This window comes from Antedon bifida, chromosome 9, assembly GCF_963402885.1.
Source record: "Antedon bifida chromosome 9, ecAntBifi1.1, whole genome shotgun sequence".
NCBI classification, from domain to species: domain Eukaryota; kingdom Metazoa; phylum Echinodermata; class Crinoidea; order Comatulida; family Antedonidae; genus Antedon; species Antedon bifida.
In genome coordinates, this window is record NC_136234.1 from 10,433,805 (window position 1) to 10,455,750 (window position 21,946).

Genomic DNA, 21,946 nt, shown 5'->3' on the forward strand with positions numbered 1-21,946 from the left:
TGAAAATAATGATATTGATGATGTAGATGATTGATAATGATGATGGTGATAGTTACTTTGAAAATGACAATATTAATTATTATATATAATGATGCGGTGATCACACTATCTTTGATTATAATAATATTATACATGAGCTGAATATGGAACGAGACGGAGCCGAGCACAGTAAGTTGATCAGTCTAGTCAACAACGTCGTGGCAAAAATTCTCCAAATGTTTACAGAAAGCTGAATGTGCATTAGAGACGTTCATTATAACCATTTTCCATGAGATAGAGGTAATTCCAAATTACACGTGATGCATTATTGAACAATCAAATTGCAAGAATACAACAGGTGTGTTATAATATGAGAGATTTTTATGAAACTTCTGAACAATGGATAAGGACGTTAACATCATAATCAATCAAGTGATGATCAAGTTTCATTTTAAATTGCGGTTTTTATGTAATCACTCTCAGACCGCCATTATAAGGGTCTATTTAGAGGGTCTATAGATAATACCACGAGATCTCACGGCGAAAAGAACTGCTGCCCTCTCAACAGCAGGCAGCCCCTCTCACTAAATGAAAGCGATTTCGGCGCTTCATACACAAATGTAAAAAAAAAAACATGGTTGAAACAAGTGTTTGTCACGAGAGTGGAAAACCTCAGCAAAAGTATATGTTCTTTTCTATTTACAAAACAAGATAAAGCGGCGATATTTAAATTAGGATTATGATGGATAGGCTACTCGGATTAGGGATTAAACGAGTTGACAGTAGCTAGGCTAGGCTAGTAGTACTACTAGGGGCCGGGCCTACTAGGCCTACTCTAGCTAGCTAGGCGAATACCCGGCTGCGCTATGGGTGCTGGTCAACCCGTACCCAAACCAAGCCAACTCATGCCAACTCGTACCGAACTTTGCTAACTGGTACCCGAGAGCAGGAGCAGCAGGGAAGGGGGAGGGGTGGTTGTACCCAGGCTAGGTCTATAAGTAATAATAATACTACAGATAGGGGTCTACCTAGCTAATTAAGGGCCTTTTTCACACCTGTTCCGACACGGTTCCGGTACAGCGGAGCGAACGCCAATGTTTCGTTTCACCACGCTCCACGTGGCTATGCGCCAATCGATATGCGAGTAGCCGCGTAAAAACGAAACATTGACGTTTGATTCGGAACAGGTGTGAAAGACCCTTTAGACTAGGCCTCTACCTACGATTTGAATGATTTTGGCAATTTAGAATTGGGTCAGGTAACTACAGTATTTATTTGCTTGTGCATTTTAAAATTGCGCAAGCAAGAATTTCCAATCCCAGAGAGACCAGACAGTAAATGTGGGATTGAAAAATGTTTCCAGAGATTTTTTTAATAGAGATTGTACGAATATTCAGAATGTAGAAAACGGGAGGATTGTAACCTCTGATTTTACAAAGTGTTCGGGAATTTGTAATTGCGCAAGGGTTCCCGAACACTTTGTAATTACACAAGGAAGTCATTCAAATCGTGCCAGCGAAAAAGGAGCGTAGTAGGCATAATGCACTTGTCAATTGTATGACCCACTATACAACCCCGGGAGAGGTGCGTCATGTACAAATAATTACTGACGCAGGGGGGCGTCAAAAAACCTAGAAGGTACGTCACTTTACCCCTTAAAACATAAACATGTTTCATACAAATAGGTCCGTAATGGTCACCTAAAGAGTAAAGGTAAGTCACATTTTTTATGCACAGGTGCCTCATGGTATTCATAACGGACAAATGACGCACCTCTCCTTGGGGGTCGTATAGTGGGTCAAACAATTGACAAGTGCATAAATGGGGAAATCTCAGTCGTAATTTGCTCCTCTCTGCACTCCGGCCGATCGCACTACATCTTTGGCCAAGTTAGCTCATAACCCATCCATCCGGGAGGATCGCAGCTGTTCTCTTCGTTCAAATCGTACAATATATAATAGCAATGTGTAATCATCAAATAATCAACATTTATTTCACTACATAACTTATGAAAAAATATGCCGTGTGAAACAAATATACCAGTAGTTTATTAGTCTAGGCCTATGTCCCATTTATAATTCAATTTAACGCAGGCTGAATTTTCCTAAAAAAACATTTTCTTTTAAAGGTATACATTTGACCTGTTAAGTTGGAGAAGATTTTGTGCCATACTTAGGATTCTGTTCCCATCATTATTGTCATCAATATCTGCTTTATTTTTACTTTTACTTGTCAGCGCAGTAGGTGGTAAGTTAATTAGTTTATAGACTAAAAATGCGACCATGATGCATGCCGAATTAAAGACATGCAATTGTCGCAGTGTGTTGGATGTTGAACTTCTGATTGCATGATCTGGAGATTCATCGCATTGCTTTGTCCTAGGCCTTAGATGGTTTACTAACGTTTGCCTCTGCAAATAGGATCCTAGCAAGGTCACAAATTGCACTGATTACTAGTTGCAACATTATTACTTTTTGGACCCATTTCTGCTTGCAAAAAATTATGTGCTTTACATATTCAAACTTTTATGATCACTTATTTTGTACACAAATAATTTTATCTTAACAAATATATCTTTTTTTAGAACAATTTTTTATCTACTTTGTTGGACTGATTCCAAGTAAGTTTTATTATGTTTTGGGATATCAAGATTTAGCTGGTTTCCTTCAAGAGACGTGGAAAGCATTGCTTCTTATTATTTGCATTGCATTGGTACGTACATTAATATGCGTTATAATTGATTTTTTAAGGGGAGGAGGGTTTTAATGGAATTGTTTATTAGAAAAGAAGTGTTTTTTAAATAAAAAAATTGCTTCAATAAGTTTAGTAGTCAATTCTCCCAATACCAATACTCTCTGAAAACAAAAAAATCTCCCAAAACCAAACTTTTTTTTGATGTCTGAAAAGTCTTAAATTCTTTTTCACTATTAAAAACACAATTGGAAAAGCAGACATGCTAGGGCATCCCAAGAGTGTCCAGTATTGAAGAAGTTGACTGTAGTTTATTACTAGAATTATTAATTTCTAGAGACATGTGCATTTGTACATGTAAATATAATAGGAATATTGATTGGTACAGACTAAGGCCCCAATAAGAAGGACGTTTAATTTAATCGAATAAGCTATTATATACAAAAGAATTTTAAAACATGTTCTCTTTCAACTGCACCCTTATTTTACCTACATGCCCTCCGTGACCTTAAAATTGATGTGTTTTTATAAACCATCAATTTATATATACAGATTTTGTATAATAGAACTTATATCTTTATTTTTTGTTTGTTTTTATTTGTAGGCAAAAAGCTCTAAGCAGTACATAAGTTCGTTGCTGGCCGTGCAATGGCGAGACCTCCTCACCAGCTATCTTCAACATTTTTATTTAAAAGATATTAATTATTACAAGATCAATGTTTTACAAGTTGGACAGATTGATAATCCGTAAGTGTAAATACAAAGCTATAAACAACAACACAAATGATGCTATTGTGTGTAGTTGTTTAGTGTTTGATTTGCTAGTCAATAAGCACAATTATGTTGCTTCAAGTTGCACTGGTTGCTTATCTAAATCGTGGTTCGTTTTTTTTTTAAATATTGATTGAATGTAAATATAAATATGTTTTAATAAATATAAATATGTTTTAATAAATATAAATATGTTTTAATAAATATAGATATGTTTTATGAAGTTGTTAATCTGAACATTTAATTCAATTCAATTCAATTAAAACTTTATTATACCCATGGGGAAACTCTGTTGGCCTTTTCAAAATACAGTACATACAAATATAAAATGGATACAGTACATAAAATATATAAATTACGATATAAAAGCCATAAAAAATATAAATATAAAATCCTAAAATGTCGATTAAAATACTACTAATAAATAAAACTAGCGCATGTCATTTATTATAAAAGGGACCAACGGATTGCTGATGACGTAAACCAACTATGCACAAAATTCAGCTCAATGGTGGCATTGCTAGTTATATCTCCATTTACCATCATTTACTACACAGTGAAAGTAATTGAGGTGTAAGTATAGTATACATTGTGAATTTATATCACTTTCTGAAAGTCTATAAAGTGCTACCCGGATACTCTGAGATATTCTAAAGTAATACAACAACTGATAATTTTCAACCGGTGTGCTGATCTCAAGTTTTAACCAGACCTAACGTTGGTCTGAGAACCATTGGTACACATTACTACTGTTATAATAATGATATATTTCAAAAATAATATAATAAATATTTCAAATACAGAACTGGTTATGTTGGACCACTGTGTATATACAGCTTCTTCATTCTTACAAACTTCATCAACAAGTTTATTATGTCTCCAGTTGTCAACCTCAAAGTGAAGTTAGATCGACAAGAAGGCGAATTCAGGTATGCATTTTGTCATTGAAATGACCAACAAATAGGTATCCAAAAACTACATTCAGACTTTTGTATTGTATTTCACTGTTAGTAAATTTATGTTTGTGAGGTGTTCACATAATTACACAATTAACTAGAAAGCCACTCCGAGAGTGCATACCTCCGCCTACTGTAAAATCATCTACATCAGATTTAGTCACCGGAAAATGTGTGTCTTAATGCTGTGTGTGATTAGGCTAATTTCACAACAAGCATGTTGTATGCAAGTTTGTTGTAAAGGTTATGTAACCCGCACTTCAACTAACAATAGCTTCAGTCGACTAACAATAGAACAGAAACGCGAAAAACAATTAAGTAAATTTGAAAAGAATTAGGGTTTTTAAACTACTCGCATCAAAAAACTTGTACATTAAATGTAATTATGTTTTTAAATTACAAATCACAAAATATAATTCTTGCCTCTTGTACAAAAATGAAGTTTTTTGGACGAGTAGTTCTCGAGAAAATACAATTTTAGTTTACTTGTTACTTTAAGGCCGCTCACCGGCTTTTGAAATTTCTGTCCTATCTTTTAACAAATTTTAGGAAAGATCTTGTAATTACTTTTTGAGTAATCCTGCTAACAAACAAACAAACACACACGATCGATTACATATACCTCCGCCAAGGAGGTAAATAACATAATAGATACCAATGAAAAATATGGTTGGAATGTCATCAAATGCTTTACAATAATCGAGTGTTGTATTGTGAATTTCTAACTTGGTTCAAATCATGTCGATGTCAGGATTTTTTTTATAACAATTCCTTTTTTCAAGAGTTTGCATAGAGCATCTGTCATTCTTGTCAATCCTTGGCTGTGTGCCTAAAAATATTTAAAAATTCACATTCACTACAACTTGTCCTAGTTCCTCTATCTTTGTATTTTGTATTTAATGTATGCTTACCTGTAATAATAAGGCTAATATTCTTATTTTGTATCCCATTCCATTTTCTTGTTTTGTTATGTATTATTTTGTGTTCGATTTTGGAATAGAAATGTCAATGAATGGAAATATTATTTTTGAATCTTGACATAAACCAAACATCAAACCTGGCTATTACCATGATTAATTAACCCAGTGCTATATCTTGCACAGATAACACATCTTTTGTTGTAAAAAAATTTAAAGCTATATGTTGGTTAAAAATTGTATAAAACTATAAACTAATATCATTGATAGATTTAGATTGATCAGTAATTTGTCTTTCTTTATCAACAGGTTTAAGCATATGCAAATAAGATCACATTCCGAAACCATTGCATTCTACCAAGCTGCAAGTGTTGAACATAGTAGTACTGATCATAAACTAAGCACACTCCTGAATACATTGAGAAATTATGTCAATCGCGAATTCTGGTTGCAAGGTAAACTTTATCAATATACGTAAATAAATAACGGTTGGAGTGAATATATCAATCATATAATGAAAAAAACGGCCTTAGTAGTGATGGTAAGGGTATATCAAGAAGAAGACTCAGGTTAAACAATACATTTTTTATTTGCACTGTAATTAATCTACTTGCCCCTTATAGCCAGTTAGTCTTTCCTAGGTTAAATGTGCCCAGGAAGACTGACCCAGTGAGATTATCCATCCTGGAAAGGCTAGTGGAAATAAAAGGAGTTGGGTTAGCTACATCAATTGTCACTTGTTTATGGCTTAACTAGTTTTAAACTGCTGGTCGTGAAACTGATCAAGTCCAAGTGTAAACGATGGTAAGGTTTAACTGTTGGAATGTTTTTCATGGTCTTGGTTTTTGTGCACTGCTTTGACTTGGCAATTAATATAGCTTTGATGCATTGATATTAATGATTATTAAAAATGTTGTATGTTTTGCTATAGTTTCAATGAACGTGTGTGATTACATTGGTAGTATTGTGAGCTACATCATCATAGCCATACCAGTGTTTAAAGGTGAATACAGTCATCTTAGTCCTCAAGACATCAGCAGTCTTGTTAGTGCTGTAAGTGCAATGCTAATTTTTAAACTTTTACGTTCGTGTAAGTTTTCATCCATCCAGGTAATTGCTTAAGATATAAGATAAATCAGAGCAAATTGTTTTTAGCAATGTTTCATGGTTGTAGAGGTTGATAAATGGGTTAGAGACCGACTCGCTCCTAGTTCTCATCTCACCTTTCGAGGGCTTACCCTGGTGAACTGGTTCACAAAATATCCCCTGTATCAGGGGGATTACCCCTATCTGATAGGACAGCAATTAATTTACTATTGGTAATCCTTGACCACTTGTGCCTAATATAAAGACAAAATAGAAAAAAAATAAAAAAATGTATAGTACACGTTTCATGATGTCATTTTTTCTTTCAGAATTCTTTTGTTTGTATGTATTTGATATATTCGTTTACTCAACTCATTGATCTTTCAAATCAAGTGTCTGATATTGCAGGTCTCTCTCATAGGTAAATATTATGTATGTAATTTCTAGTTTACATTGGCTGTAGAGACCTGAAATGAGTGGGGAGGGTTTTTTTCATGAATAAAAGAAATAGGTGACATCAAGTTGCATGAGAAGAAAAAAAGCAATTTTAATGTGTTGTTAAGTAGAAACAATGTGATAGACAAAACTCACATAATTACATTCAGTTTACCAGCAATTTAAGGTGCACAGATCGGCTAGTACATACACACTCGCAGGAGTTCTCAGTTATGTTAGCATCTACCAATTAAATCTACCAAAAAAAATTAATCGTCAAAAAGCAGGTCTTTAAGTGTACTCTTGAAAATGAAATTACTATTTTTTAGGATTGGTGAATTGATGGAGGTTTTGCAGGAACTTGATAAAGATGAAGTTAAACCACAAAAAGAATCAACACCAAAATATCCCTTACCCATTTTCAAACACCAAAAGTTAATTAATGAATACAGTGATGAGGATGACAGTAAGCTGCCAAATAATGAGAGAATGAGACAGAATACAGTAATAGAGCTAATGAATGTATCTGTCTTCCCACCAGATGGAAAAGAAGCCTTAATTAAAGGTATGTTTACACTGTAGGCAGTTTTCGCCCAAACATGTAAACCTTAGCATTAACGGATGACGTCCGCATTCAATTTGCATATGACAGTGTAGTTTAGCGAACAGTTGTTCTTTTGTTTTATTCAGGACAGAAGCATTGACCTTTAAACTTCAGTAATATGGTGAAAGCACTATGAGAACAAATAATAACTTTAAATATACCATTTTCTTAATTCATAATTTTATAAATTAATCAACAACAATGATGAGATGGGAGAATCATAAAAATGATTCTTTCATGATTCAATACCCTTACTGCAGGCCAAGCCTACCATAAAGCCTATAGCTATAGGTTTAGGCTACTAAGAATAGACTAGAGATAGATTCATACAGTATTTGCCTGTGCGTATGCTGCATCTTTTGTAAATAATAGTCCACCCTGAAAATAAAAAGTTATACAGTATTGCTGGACATTACAGGAATCATTTACCATTTAAGTTTTTGTAGAAAAACTTTTTCTAATTTCACAATGTGTTGCCAGTGGTTATACAACTTTCCGTAAGGCGTAAATTGTACAGTATAACTCGACATTGAACTACATAGTCATAAACTGCCTATGGAACTAACATTAAAATGGCATATTCAACAAAAAAATGTTAAAAATTTTTCTGGGGGAAAATACATCTCTAAACATTGGATTCTGTTTGCCTTGTACATGCAGCACCATACAATACATCCCACAATGCAACACACAATTACCTTCTGGACAGCTGCAAGACATGGAACGTGAAAAATGAATTGTTGTTTTATTGTCATTATTTTTGCAGACCTTTCTCTTGTCATCAGCTTTGGAAGGAATATCTTGATAACTGGCGACACAGGCAGTGGGAAGACATCATTGTTGCGATTGCTCTTTGGTCTGTGGCCTCATGTGCAAGGCACAATTCACAAATCAAATTTATTCAATACAAAGAACATGTTTACTTTACCTCAAAAGCCGTACCTTATAAATGGATCGCTGGAAGATCAGGTAAGATCTGGTAATTTGATCAGAACTCATCTTGGTAATAATTATGCAGGGAACAATTCAAAAATCAAATGTATACAATGATAAAGAACATGTTTGCTTTACCCCAAAAGCCATATCTTATATTGGATCACTGAAACGTCAGGTAAGGTCTAGTAATTGGTAATGAAAGCTTATTTTATTATTATAAACTGTATTTTTTTATATATACATTTTATTGTTGTTTAGCTTTTGATGCTTGTATTTGACTGTATCACAAAGTGGTAATGTATGATCAGAATTTGACATGTAATAATGCCAGGCAGTCGTAAATGTACTTAGAATTAGATAGTTGCTCCCAGTCAAGTTCAGTTCTTTATTAAAAATGGTAAACAATTTATGGTAAATAAAGATAATAAAGATATATAAAGATATATTAAATTGTCCCCCTGAACAATTTGGTGATTAACCTACATTAAAAATACAAGAAGGCTATAATACAATAAATCTTCATTTTTCATGTTTTTTGGTGGGTAAATACATCTTTAATAAGTTTGATTTCAGTTTAAAAAAAAAAAAATATATACACAACTTACATAATTCTATACAAGTTCAATTCTGCTGCCTGTCGTCCAATTGTGATGCAGTAGTAAATTCACTATTCAAAATCACTCATTGTTTTTGTAACTTGCCATTTCAGTTCTTCAATTTAATGTGTTTGATAAAAACGGCATTTTTAGAAGATAAAGCTTCAGAAAAAACATTTATATTTTTTATTTGCACGCCTGCTAAAATTTTAGCTAAAGTGTAGTTGAATTGTAATCTTAATCAGTTCCTCATTAAATAGTTTAATAAGCTTAAACATCAATTTCAATTTTACATTTTGTTTTTTGTCACATACTTAATGCTGTATCAGTAATTTGCAAAATTTGGAAACACTGAATAGTATAACTATTACATAAATGATTTTTCTATTGTACTGTACACAATTGTTTGCATTTAACTATGCTAGTACCAGATGATTCCTGACCAATCACGAGCAATTAGATGCTCTCTGGTCGACCAGGTTGTAAGCGAGATTCTGTGATTTGATGCGACAAAAAATCAGTATACCTGGTTGTTAGCCTGGATATAGCTTTAAGACATGAGAATGATGAAATCGGGCAAACATCTTGGACTAGCTTGTCTCTAGTAATACAGATACCTGATAATGCATGATACTTTTAACTCTAACTGTATTTTAGTTCTTGGCTATTTTTTTATGACTTTTTTTATTTTGTTAATACACAGATAATTTATCCAGATAAAAAGAAAAAGAGGAATGAAAATCTACTGGATGTAATAAAGTTAGTGGGACTTGATAAGTTATTATCTCGTGTACAAGACATAAAAGATCCAGTGCCGTGGAGCTGGAATAATGTACTTACACCAGGGGAAATGCAAAGAATCTCATTTGCAAGACTCTTTTATCATAGGCCTAAACTTGCCTGTAAGTATTGATAAAACAGGATGATGCTGATCTACAGTATCCATTTCATTTTCTTCCATTATACTTACAAGCGGCAAATGTCAAAAATTCATAATATACTAATATTTCATTTAGGAAATCCAAATACTTTAAGCCATCTTGAAAATATCTTCTATTAAGATTGTTGACTACATTAGACTACATCATTAATTGCATAAAATATTTTTTAATTTCAGTTTTAGATGAATCCACAAGCGCTCTGTCTGTGACTACAGAAGCTAGTCTTTATAAACAGTGTTTAGCCTATGACATCACCCTAGTTAGCGTTGGCCATCGTGACTCCCTGCGTCAATATCACTGTGCTGAACTTAAACTATATGGAAATGGTTCCTGGATACTGAAAAATATCTCAGCTAATATACTTACAGTATTGTAGGTGCAGCCTTAACAATTAAAGAAAAATTGCTTAATATAATGACATGAAATTAATAATACAAATTTTTAGGCTGACTGACCAAAAATTGACAGTAATTTATTAATATATATTAATAAATTATAACAAAAATAGAGCTCTGTTTTATATCTGTTTCTTTTAAATTGTAATTTTTGTCCCTTGTTTTTGCCAATTTATTATTTTTTTATTGTTTATGATTTCAGTAATTTTCTATATTTATGTAGATTAGAGAGATTTTCTCAACAAATAAGATTTTAATTTTATACATAAATTTTAAAAAGATTTAGAAATCTCTAAATAAACATAGCTAGACAAAGCTATACTTTTAAAAGTCTTTTAAATAGTTTTTTTTATCAAGAAAAATTTTATATTATCAAGCAAATTTGTATAATCTGTTTAACTATATTTTATGTCTAAAGCAATAAATCTCTTCATTCTCAATAATTTGCTAGTTGAGCTATATTTTGACTAGGATAAAATGTTTTTAAGTCTTCCATACATAATGTACTTATAAATCATGTATGATAAAATAGTATTATTGATAAAAGTATTAAAATATATAATATTGATGAGATATTTGAGTTTGTGTTCTTTTATTTTTAAGTCCAATGGAGCTTCACAAAGTACAAATGTTTAACTTGGTACAATATTTTTTGTATTATGATGTTTTTTAGGGGCAACTGACTCTTTGAGTTATAGTACATTTTTGCTTTAGTTGCCCTTGACCATTGTGCTTTGTTTCTGTTCTGCATTATTTTAATGTTTATTGGTCGAATAAATAAATGAAATGAACCAATGTTAAACATTAGAATCATCCAGACCTTTTGGTCATAGTACTAGTATGTGTGCATGTAGTTATACCTGTATGATAACAAGAATATAATACCTGTCGACTGTCTCTCCATAATTAATAAAATAGAAAAGTTTGATTGTAGCTGTCAACAAGGGGAAGATTACTGTAAATCAATTTTAGGATAAAAAAATGACACAAATACAGAAATGCTTCACCTTACATAAGATTTAATAGTTTGAAAAAAAAGGAAGAAAAGGACATTCAAGGCGACAATGTAAACATTTACAGTTCATGTTGTTAAATGCCAGTCTGTACACATGAGAGTTTTTCAAACTAGAGACCAGCATCAGAAATGATGATAAATAGAGTAGCCTAGATTATGACAGATTTTTTTCATGAAAAAGAGTCCACCTGTAAACTTCAATTCTGTTTCAAATTGCATGAAGATATCCTCTGCACACAGGGTAATCAAAATTACACGTGTATCAATTAAGAAGTGTACAACAACTGGGGCTGTTTTTTCTTATCATCAAACATTTTGATCTAATGTTATTACTGATAGAATAAAAGAAATGGACAGAAAATGAATAATAAAACAGCATCAAAAGGTCATAAATAATTATAAATGTTACATTGGTTTTATAGTGTTACATGAATAAGGTAAAAAATAATGATTATGTGAATTCCTTTTTATGTTCTTTATATTAAAAAGTGCTAACAACAAACTTGCTTATTATATACTGCATATAAATGTGTATATTTACAAATATAATAACATAAAATATTTACATCTAAAAAATATCAACACAATGGTTTTCAAAATGAAATTCATTGATTGTTCTTTTCTTCTTTTGCTTTGCACTTGAAAGCAACAATACAAACTATGTGAAAATACAATAGTTTCATGGCATCTTGATTTTTTTATTTCATTAATACAGATCCTTTTTATTAAGTTTCTTTGACAAATCATTGTTAATTTGCATAATACAAAATAGTTTACTATAGATTTGAAAATGTATAACATTATTACACATTATGTAATATTATATAAATATGTGTATTGAAATTAATATGTTATATCATATTATGACAATTCACCATAGTTTGTCTAGCCTTTATAATTACCATATTTTTGTGAATGGGCGCTCTGTTTGAACATGGTTTGAATAAGTGTGCACTCGCTACCTTAATAGGAACAATTGCCAATCTCCACTTTCAAATATACATCCAGATCTAGAGGATGCTTTTATTCTTGTCTACAAAATATCTTATTATCAATGAACAGATAAACATTCTTGATTAAAATTTACTGTACTCTATCATAAAGACTTTATGACAGTAATAGTCAAAATATAATGTTCCTCAAGCCTAGTTTACACAAGCAAACTTTAGTTTGCAAACAAAGAAATCTCAGTTTGATCAAGTTTCCTAGTAAAATCCTAGGCTTAAGCGCTCTGTTCAAATAAGCCCAATTTTTCTCATATCACAATGATACAAATGAACACCCAACTATATTATAATTGAATGCATATTAAATTATGATGTATTGATTCAATAATTTAATACAAATATTATTGTTAAATAATAAGGGAATACAGTATACAAAACATTATGATGTATTAATTAAATAACTTATTAATATTTATTATTATTATTACAAGGTTTTTACTATATGAACATAATACTTATACTTGTACATGTTTGTGAAAAATAACTTACTGGTCATGAGTGAATGTCTATTCGAGGGTCACCCTATTTAGGGACAGCTCAAATAAGGGGACACCCTATTCAGGGATTCCTCTATTTAAAGGACACCCCTACTGCATCATTCATGATGTAATCATTGAGGGTGGTAGAGATATTTACATATATAACACTTACGGTGTATATTTCTCCACAAAAGACTTTACAAAATGACCGAAATACATTACATTACATTTAGAAAACAAACGTAAACAAAAGATTTCTATCATTGATACATTTTTCATATTTCTAAACCTATACACAACATCAAGAAAGCGTTGAAAATACATTGCACATTTTACAATTTCTAGCACCTGACACATTTTACAGGTGACGGTCATTGATTGAATTAAGAAAACATGAAAGCATGAAAGGTTGTACATTTTTTTTAAATAGAAAATTTATAGGGAAATATTCCTGATGTGGTTTTCTTAGTATGAATTTCTAAAAAAGCATTATGAATAAATCTTGAGACCTAGAATACATATTGGAGCAATAAATAAATTATTAAATGAAAATGAAAATGTCACAACATTATGCTGTCTGAAACAAACCTACCATTTCTAAGATATATAATAAAGAAAATAATAATAGTAATTTAATATTAAACTAGTATTTTAATTGTATATTATATGAAAATTATTTATGATATATAATGTAAATAAGACCTGATAATTATATTAAGTAGATGAAATCATATATAGCATTTTTAGCAGTAATAATATATGGGCATAAATAATGAAAGCTGTGTACACTTTGACCTCTAACCCCACACATGAATGAAACCATTAACTATTTTACAAAAAACATGACTTTGAAAGACACTTTAATATTAAGCTGTTATATTTTTCTTTCCTGTTCGTTCTCTGCTGTTACCATTTTCTGCATCTTTAACGTTTCGTCGTTTATTGCGTTTGATCTTGGCCATATCCTCTCCAAAAACATCTCCTGTTCGTAGGGCCGATATGAGATCATCAAACTCACCGACACCATTCTTGCCTTTTTCTTTGTTTTCTTGCTGCCCCTTTTTGTTCTTTTTCTTTCTTTCCTTTTCCATTTTCTGTCAAATTTAAATTAAAATCAGTAATTCACCAAGAGAAAATTTTAAGCAAGAAAACATTGAATTTACTTCTTAAGTCCACACAGGAAAACTGTGTACATTGGATCTACAGTTTATAATCATTATCTGAGAAGACTTGTTCCACCACCAGAACTAGGAACGAGTCAGCCTCGAAAACACATGCCAATAATGTTGGATCGTTAGGTAAGGTAAATATAAAACACTGCCTAAATATAAAACATGAACTTAATTAATGTCATTTACCTCAACTTCTAATTGCGCCCTCTTTTGTTCCTCCTCTCGCTTCTTCTTGAATTTGACATTGTCTGTTTTTGCATCATTAAATGCTTGTAAGAATGCAGCAAAAGTTCCAAAGAAGCTTTCAGGTTGAGATGTACTTGGGTCTTCACCAAACATTACAACAACCTCAGAAAACTAGTTAAAATACAAATATTATCGACTGGTATTCATTTAAGTAAGTGGGAGTTAAATAGAACAGTCTGGATTGGAAATGAAATTCTCCTCATTCAAGAAACACAAATTCAAATGGAAAAAAAAGTGAGATTTTGGCTGCGGAGTAGAGGATCAACAGCACATGGTACAGGCATCAACAATCTTTTTTAAAATTGAACATGAAATACGAGAGGCATATACGAGATAAACCAATAAATTGACAAGGGGTTGTATTATTAAACATGATGAAATGAGATTTTGTAAATAAAAGCAGATCATGGCCTCATATTAAATAAATACAATTGCCTTCTGTCAAGTTAAATAGGAGGTTACGCAGTTGTAGATGCTGAAGAGGAGAAGCATACGCAAATGGAAATTATTATATTATATTTTATGTTTGTAAAATATATTTTTTACCTTGATTTTTGCCTGTGACATTTGCGTCTCTAGCTTGTCAAAATTGATTGTGGCTAGTGTTATGAAGTCACTCATTGCAGGAACAAACTTGTCTCCTCGTTCTGGATTCCTACCTCTCTGGAATTCCAATTCCTTCACAACAGATACAAAATAGGTTACTTAGAATCACTATATTGGGCAATAGCTGAGGAAAAGGCATTTGTGTCAACATACTTCACCCTGTTGTTATTCAGCTTTGTTTTAACTGAGGAACTTACTTTTGACAATTTAATCAATCTAGCGGAGACAAGGTTATCATGTCATTATATATAATTGTGACTATTTTAGGCACATATCACAACTTGTAAAGAATTTCTCACCATTTTTTATACATTATGTATGTTAGACAAGATCTGCATAGGAGAAACATTCAATATATAAATTACAACACTTACATTATTAACTTGTTGTAGTCCAGTTCCTATTTGTTTGATTTCAGCTTCCAACTCACCCATACTAAACAACAATAATATTTGTAAAGAGTAAGAACAAAGAATATGAATGTAATAACAAGTTTTAACCATAAATCATGCTCACATAAAAGTACCATATCCGACAAGATTTGCTGAAAAATTAGGTAGTGGGATTATACTCAAATTACATTAACATTGGATTTGCATAGATGGTATTGAGTCCAAATGTAGGCTAAATTTGGGTACAGATTATACCCAGTCATATAAGGTTATTGTTATGATTCATATAAATGTTAAGATTAAAAAAGATTCTATTTCACTCACTTCACTTTACAAGCAATAAGAATATCTGGAATTTCTTCATCTAATCTATACACATCAGGAAACTGCAATAAAATTGCAAATACAGTGTAGTATAAATAATATTAAGAATGAACATGGATTGTCAATGCAACTTTCCCAGTTGTTTACAGTGTTACCATATCTTAGCATTTGATTTTGAATGTATTCATTTTCGTCGCTATAATATATATATATATATATATTTTTAAATATCATTTCAAAGAGATATTTGAAAAGTTTTTTTCAGACTTTATTGTTTCTCTCAACACTGGCTCAAATGTGACAGTGTAGCAAAGGAAGATGTGTCAAATATGCAGAAAACTGTAGACAGAGCTATTGTTTTATATCAACACAGTTTTCATTAAAAAAAAAAAGTTTAATAGTTGAAATTTGCATAACTCAAATTTGTTATGTCAGGCACATTTGGTTAGACAAATTTACACAAGACGAGCAGTTATGGTAAGCAGAAAACCATGTGCTTGTCCACATAGAATCGGTATATATCCTGATCATGTTTCCGCTCAATTGCCCGCCCGCTCTGCATTTTGTGTAAATGGTCATAAGAAATAATATAAATTCTATATTTTTGGTTTTCAGCTACGATTTTCCACTTTCCGTTACCGATACCTTCAGATAGAGTTCACTGTATATCAATTGAGTTTTACATGATAACAAAATCACAAATAGTTACCTTAATCTCAACCATTTGTAGCAGGTAGTGTAATAAGGTCATGTTCTTGTTCATACTTGATTTTGTATCAACAATCTTGTTTAAACTAGATAATTTAAATCCTGATGCATTGCCCCTTGACCCTTTGTTCATGTAGTTACCATATGCTAACACTATCTCCAGTAAACGTCTCAACTTTTTACTGTTGATAACCTGCTTTGATGCTTTTAAAACCGCTGTCAAAATAAAAAAATAAAAAGCATTATTACTACTATTACTTATATCTTTATTATTACAAAAAGAAACATTTCTTAACTTCAAAAAGTACAATGTTTAAAAATTATGACTTGGTATAATAGAGTAACTACTATCTAAACTGGCATTAACAGGGTTAGGTATTATTAAATTGTTAAGAATGTCATTGTACTGAAACTACAATAAAATCAAATTTTGCAATTACCCTCAACTTTAGGTTTCACATCATTCATTCTTTCTTGAAATTTCTTCTTACAATAGAGAGATTTTAATCTCTGCTCGTAGTGCACAATTCTACAAAAAAATATTAAAATAAAATTATAGACCTAAAGAACAAATTAGTAAAATACAAAAAAAAAGGAGAAATTATTAATTGGTAAATTATACTTGGTAATTTCTCAGGAGACAAAACTTTTGGGTATATTGACAAGAACTACAATGTTGGAAGAAGTTTGGTGGCATACCTGCTCATGTCAAGTAAAAACTTGTCAGCTCTGGCCATGTTGTCTTGGTCTTTCTCGTGTTCTTTTAACATACTCACTTCCTCTGGAGTTGGAGTGTATTTCAGTAACTATAACAAATTGTTCAAAATAATTGTATGTATGTATGTATTCTCTCATTTGCTGCCAGGTGAGAATGACTATACAATCAAATCACAATCAAATGAAAAATGATGTGCACCTTTATATTGCAATACTCAATGGCAAAACATGATTGTTGGCAGTACAGTACTATAATTATAACAAATCAAATGTGCCATTAACACTGTGAATTCATATTAAACAGTAATAAAGTGTTTAACAGTTTGGGATACTGTAACAATGGTTCCGCATAGCATAGCTCACAATGAATATACCGTAGTCCCATACATTGACCATGTGATAAAATGCCTCCAAAGGCTCCGAAAGGACTCAAACATGCGACCTCTCACTGATAAGGCGAGCGTCATAAACACTAGACCAAATACACTCTGAATAGGTTATTTTATTATTTTTTTTTTTTTTCAAATTCTGTTTTTAACTTTCAATATAGAACTTCTAAACAAACATATTACAATACCTGTTCCAACATATCTTTGGGAATATCCTCGCCTTTGTCCATTTCCAATATAGCTTTTGTCAACTCTTTATTTGTGAGTTTTATTCTTGATAATAAGATGGATAAATTTTGTGCCCTTCTGCCATCAATCACAGACAGTTCCTTGGGTTTGGGTGCCCGGAAGCTGCCATAGCCTGGATCATCTTCTTCAGTTCGTGGTTTCTGGTATGCTGAAAACGTTTTATCAAATTCCTCCAAATCCATTACTTTTATAACCTATCAAAACATGAATTTGTCTATTATTTTGAATTGTGCTCCAAGAACAATGGAAACCATTTCACCAGGTGTTTGATGATCATCAATTGAGTTACTAAATAGAAGTCATATATTAATTTACTAGACAACCTTTATTAATATAAATTAACATTATTTTATTATCATACAGTTCCAACACATTTCTATAATGATTAATTTATTCAATTATAAATACAACTTATATCTTCCCTCAAATATTGCCATAATGCCAATCATATGAGCAACCTTATCCATAAAAAATATATTTGCAGCATAAAATGCTGAATTGTACTATGTAGTATTTGTACAAAATTATAGACAAATTCCACAGAAGGTTCACCAAATTTTATCAAATAAATAAAATACCTTCATTTCATCTAGGTCTTGCCATACAGTTCCAACAAGTTTCATATCAGGTATTTTAGACCAGTTGAAAGACTTCAGTGGCTGTGATGGTTTTGGAATGTTTTTTGTTTTTCCTGGCACGGTCGCAAATCCAGGTCTGCCAAAGCCTGGCGGGGGTGGTGCACCGGGTGGGGGTGGTGCACCAGGGAATGGTGGCGGTGGAGGGGGTGCTCCACCCATTCCTGGTGGTGGAGGAGGACCTGGTGGAGGTGGTGGTGGTGGTGCTCCACCAGGTGGTGGTGGCGGCCCTGGTGCAGATGAACTGGGAGTGTTGCTTAGTTTCTGCTCGTCAGATAGGCTTGGTGACATACTTGATACATCTTTTACTAAATGTTCCAATCTTTGCCTTTCTCCCTTTTCTCTATCAGCCTAAAATAAAACCAAAAAACAACAATTAAAACTTGCTTGATGATATCTAGTGAAAGATCATCAACTAACTCTGAAAGCATGTAAGCATGTTTGTTTGTTATTATTTATTTATACTGGCCGACCTCTTCAGTCAAAGACGTTATCAGAAATAACTGGTGTTATCATAAATATGGGTACTCTTTTAAAACTTATTTTGTATTCAATTGTAGACATTTTAAATTGCAAATGAAAAGGTAGTGACTAAACGTTTTACCAACTACTATTGTGCTTGTAATTTTAAAGAATATATTCCATGATGCTTCACTGTTATCAGAAATAACTGGTGTTATCATAAATGCGAGTACTCTTTAAAAACTTATTTTGTATTCAATTGTAGACATTTTAAATTGCAAATAGCAAATGAAAAGGTAGTGACTAAACGTTTTACCAACTACTATTGTGCTATTTAAAAAGAGAGTTGTTCTAATAACAATCGATGAAACATAGAATATGTTAGAACATTTTTAATGAATTTAGTAGATTAATGTGAACCATATAAATAAAATGTGTTATTGTGTGGTAAAAATGGTGAAGTGGAAAAAGTATTAAGAATAGAGATCCATAAACAAGAAAGCATTTAAATAAAAATATAAGCCGCATTGCACAACTATAGGTCAGCTCAAACAATCGTTATCATGTTATACCAACATGATGCTAGCTGGGTATCACCAAGAAAACAACACAAATACACAACCTAAACACAGATTCTCTATTGAGAACAACATTTTATAAGGCAATTAAATTAAGAATATACTAAATACTATCTAATTGGCCAGCATACACTAATGCTTAGTCCTCAAAAGGCTTTGAAATCATTTTGAAAATCTTTCTAAATCCAGAAATCCCCTTTTTGCCTTTCAAAAACAAAAATGATTAAATATTTATCTGTCCACAAAAAATACAACTACTAAACTAATCTACAATTTATCCCAAAACACAGGATGGACAAGACAAAGGATGAATAACAAACTAAAGCTATGTTCAGTTTCATGGTGTTATGTATGTGGCGTACATATTATTATGTCTTAACTAGGTCGCGGATTAGCGTTGGAACAAGACATTGCCACTAATCAGATGTTATGAAACCTTGTTTATACATCAAGAAAGAAATAACCAAGAAATGTGTTGTACACTAACATCAAAGAGATTCCTGTACATGTATTAAGAATTTAATTGCAAGAAATGCTATTTCAGTGAATCCGAAAATTGTGAACTCTACTGCTGGTAAAACTTTGCCAGTATTAATACGAATATTATATCCATGGTACACACAAAATGTGCATTTGACTAAAAACATACAATATATCTCAATAAAAATTCATCCCAACACAAGAAACCATGTTTGGGAAACAGAGTCCAGGAATATCCAAGCTGGCCTTCACAATTCAAGGCAGAGTACCATCAAAGTAGAAAACATTATTTGTATTAAATGGTTAAAATGACAAAATTTAAAATGGTTTAACATCTGACATTTTTCTAGGCTTCCACTATGGTGATATTCTGTTCTTAGTGAAGAAAAGGTAAAATGGAGTTAGTATTAATATGTAATCTAAAACGATTTAAAATTTCAATATAATCTATGCTAAAAACATAAAATTGATGTTGTAAAAAAATATTTGGATGTGAAGACGAAAAAAAATCCTTGTTTTGAATGATGATTTTCAATACTTACGTGAACATAAGATAGTTTGAAGGGTTTGCCATCCTATAGAATGATGTGATGGAAAGTGTTATCAACTAAGCTTTGAAGGAGGGGTTATTTCTTAAAGTTATTTTAAAACACAGAAACGAAGATTACATAAAGAATGTGCAAGAATGTCTTAATGTGCATTTAACAAACATAGATGCTTCGCTAAGACAATAATTTATTGTGCATGAATCTTATAATATGTTGGAGTACCAATCATATTGGAAGCATAGCTCAATTGTAATAAATCACAGAAAGGAATAGAATCATTATCCAACATAACTAATTGTTATTTTCTACATATTGGCCCACATTTGAATAAATTTAGCTTTGAATATTTCCCAAATTAACAAAGCAAAAACTGCTTGATTATCTTTGCAGTTTCCATTGGCGAAATCACACTTATGGCCAATTTACACAGACGAACGGTTACAGTAAATGTGGACAAGCAGTTGAGTGAAAACCCACTAAGAATAGATACAGATTTTACATGGAACAAGCTACATGCTTTTTCCTCTGTGTAGTTGGCCTTTAGGCTAAGAATAATCTTCCATCCATCATACAACTTTTTAATTAATTCTTCAATAGTTTAGTGAAACATGTTAGTGTTATAATGTTTGCCACATATGTGGTTTATGAAAAGACCTGTTGGGTTTTTCTGATCGAAACGTTGAGAAACTCAGCAGTTGTTTTCAGAACTACATACATGGTGTACGGCTAACTTCATATCAACATATTGATAAAACTAGACATTTTCTTAAGGTCCTACATTATTTTAGGCCATTTCAGACAACCAAACATTCAAAAAAAAAATCATGAGAATGTCCAATTTTGTGGGAGATTTAAAAGCATTTTTATTTCGATGTTGAAATGAACACACAATAATACCAACAATGAAAAAGATTAAATACCTCAGTTTGAATACTTTGTAATCTCTGTTCATATTCATATTTGGTCCTTTCAAGCTCTGATTTAGTCTCGTACAACTGTTGTTGCATTGATTTTAATGCACTCATCGCATCGTCCTAAAATCAAAGCATTTATATAACATATCATATTCTTGTGTTCATCAAGATACTTACAGATAACATAAAAATTTAATGTTAAGTATTTTTCTTAATGTAATCTACAAAGGATTCTCAAGAAATACGGAATCTCCATAATTAATATGAAAATTCAGTTCAATTCTAACAGAGATAAACATAAAATAACCTACAAACTACAAAATTATAATTTGGCCAAATGAGAAACACTAAAGCGTATAAATAACACAATAATTGTTCCTAATACCAGGTTTTTCACATTTTCACATCCATATGAGTGTCACAACACATCAAACCTTCTGTTTCATGATGCTACATATGTCAAGTCGAAGGTTGTTAATTTAACATATTACATATTATTATTATCTTATTGTGAAGAAAACAAACAAGCATTACTCTCTCAACTGTTGTTGCTTCCAACTCCCGATCTTTTCTATCAAGATGGCTTTGAAACTCATCACATTCTGAAACAAGAAAACATAGAAAATCAATCAAGTATAAAAGTACAGTTAAAGCCTTTCTTTGGGACAGTACACCTCTATTATGGGGACACCTTATTAGGTCTTGAAGGCATCCCTTT

General features: G+C 31.8%; 2 protein-coding genes across 5 annotated transcripts in view; one reads left to right on the forward strand and one right to left on the reverse strand.

Annotated features, from left to right (window-relative positions):
• The first annotated feature begins 609 nt into the window (after window positions 1-609).
• LOC144852488 (lysosomal cobalamin transporter ABCD4-like) lies at window positions 610-10,596 on the forward strand. Its single transcript, XM_078710319.1, has 13 exons — window positions 610-660; window positions 2,108-2,226; window positions 2,564-2,691; window positions 3,275-3,417; window positions 3,898-4,014; window positions 4,245-4,370; window positions 5,624-5,769; window positions 6,246-6,367; window positions 6,730-6,821; window positions 7,165-7,400; window positions 8,206-8,408; window positions 9,675-9,873; window positions 10,089-10,596. Exons 1-13 carry the CDS (start codon window positions 614-616, stop codon window positions 10,286-10,288), a joined length of 1,878 nt encoding a protein of 625 aa, XP_078566445.1. The 5' UTR covers window positions 610-613; the 3' UTR covers window positions 10,289-10,596.
• A 710-nt stretch (window positions 10,597-11,306) lies between these two features.
• LOC144852482 (disheveled-associated activator of morphogenesis 1-like) overlaps window positions 11,307-21,946 on the reverse strand; it is a 48,280-nt gene continuing 37,640 nt past the window's right edge. For all 4 annotated transcript variants that reach the window (XM_078710306.1, XM_078710307.1, XM_078710308.1 and 1 more), the window contains 12 exons: window positions 21,763-21,830; window positions 21,235-21,348; window positions 18,190-18,597; window positions 17,551-17,805; window positions 16,956-17,062; window positions 16,697-16,785; window positions 16,258-16,472; window positions 15,549-15,610; window positions 15,207-15,267; window positions 14,773-14,904; window positions 14,167-14,337; window positions 11,307-13,902 (listed from right to left, as the gene is read on the reverse strand). In XM_078710306.1, the coding sequence (XP_078566432.1) occupies window positions 13,675-13,902; window positions 14,167-14,337; window positions 14,773-14,904; window positions 15,207-15,267; window positions 15,549-15,610; window positions 16,258-16,472; window positions 16,697-16,785; window positions 16,956-17,062; window positions 17,551-17,805; window positions 18,190-18,597; window positions 21,235-21,348; window positions 21,763-21,830 (1,910 nt within the window). In that variant the 3' untranslated portion in view covers window positions 11,307-13,674. The remainder of the gene's footprint in view (window positions 13,903-14,166; window positions 14,338-14,772; window positions 14,905-15,206; window positions 15,268-15,548; window positions 15,611-16,257; window positions 16,473-16,696; window positions 16,786-16,955; window positions 17,063-17,550; window positions 17,806-18,189; window positions 18,598-21,234; window positions 21,349-21,762; window positions 21,831-21,946) is intronic.

Excerpts from the sequence above, each read along its gene's own strand:
- LOC144852488 (XM_078710319.1), top strand. The coding sequence starts at position 614 with ATGGTTGAAACAAGTGTTTGTCACGAGAGTGGAAAACCTCAGCAAAA. Across the intron at positions 4,015-4,244 it reads ACAGTGAAAGTAATTGAGGT|AACTGGTTATGTTGGACCAC; the intron begins GTAAGTATAGTA and ends TTTCAAATACAG. Across the intron at positions 5,770-6,245 it reads TCGCGAATTCTGGTTGCAAG|TTTCAATGAACGTGTGTGAT; the intron begins GTAAACTTTATC and ends GTTTTGCTATAG.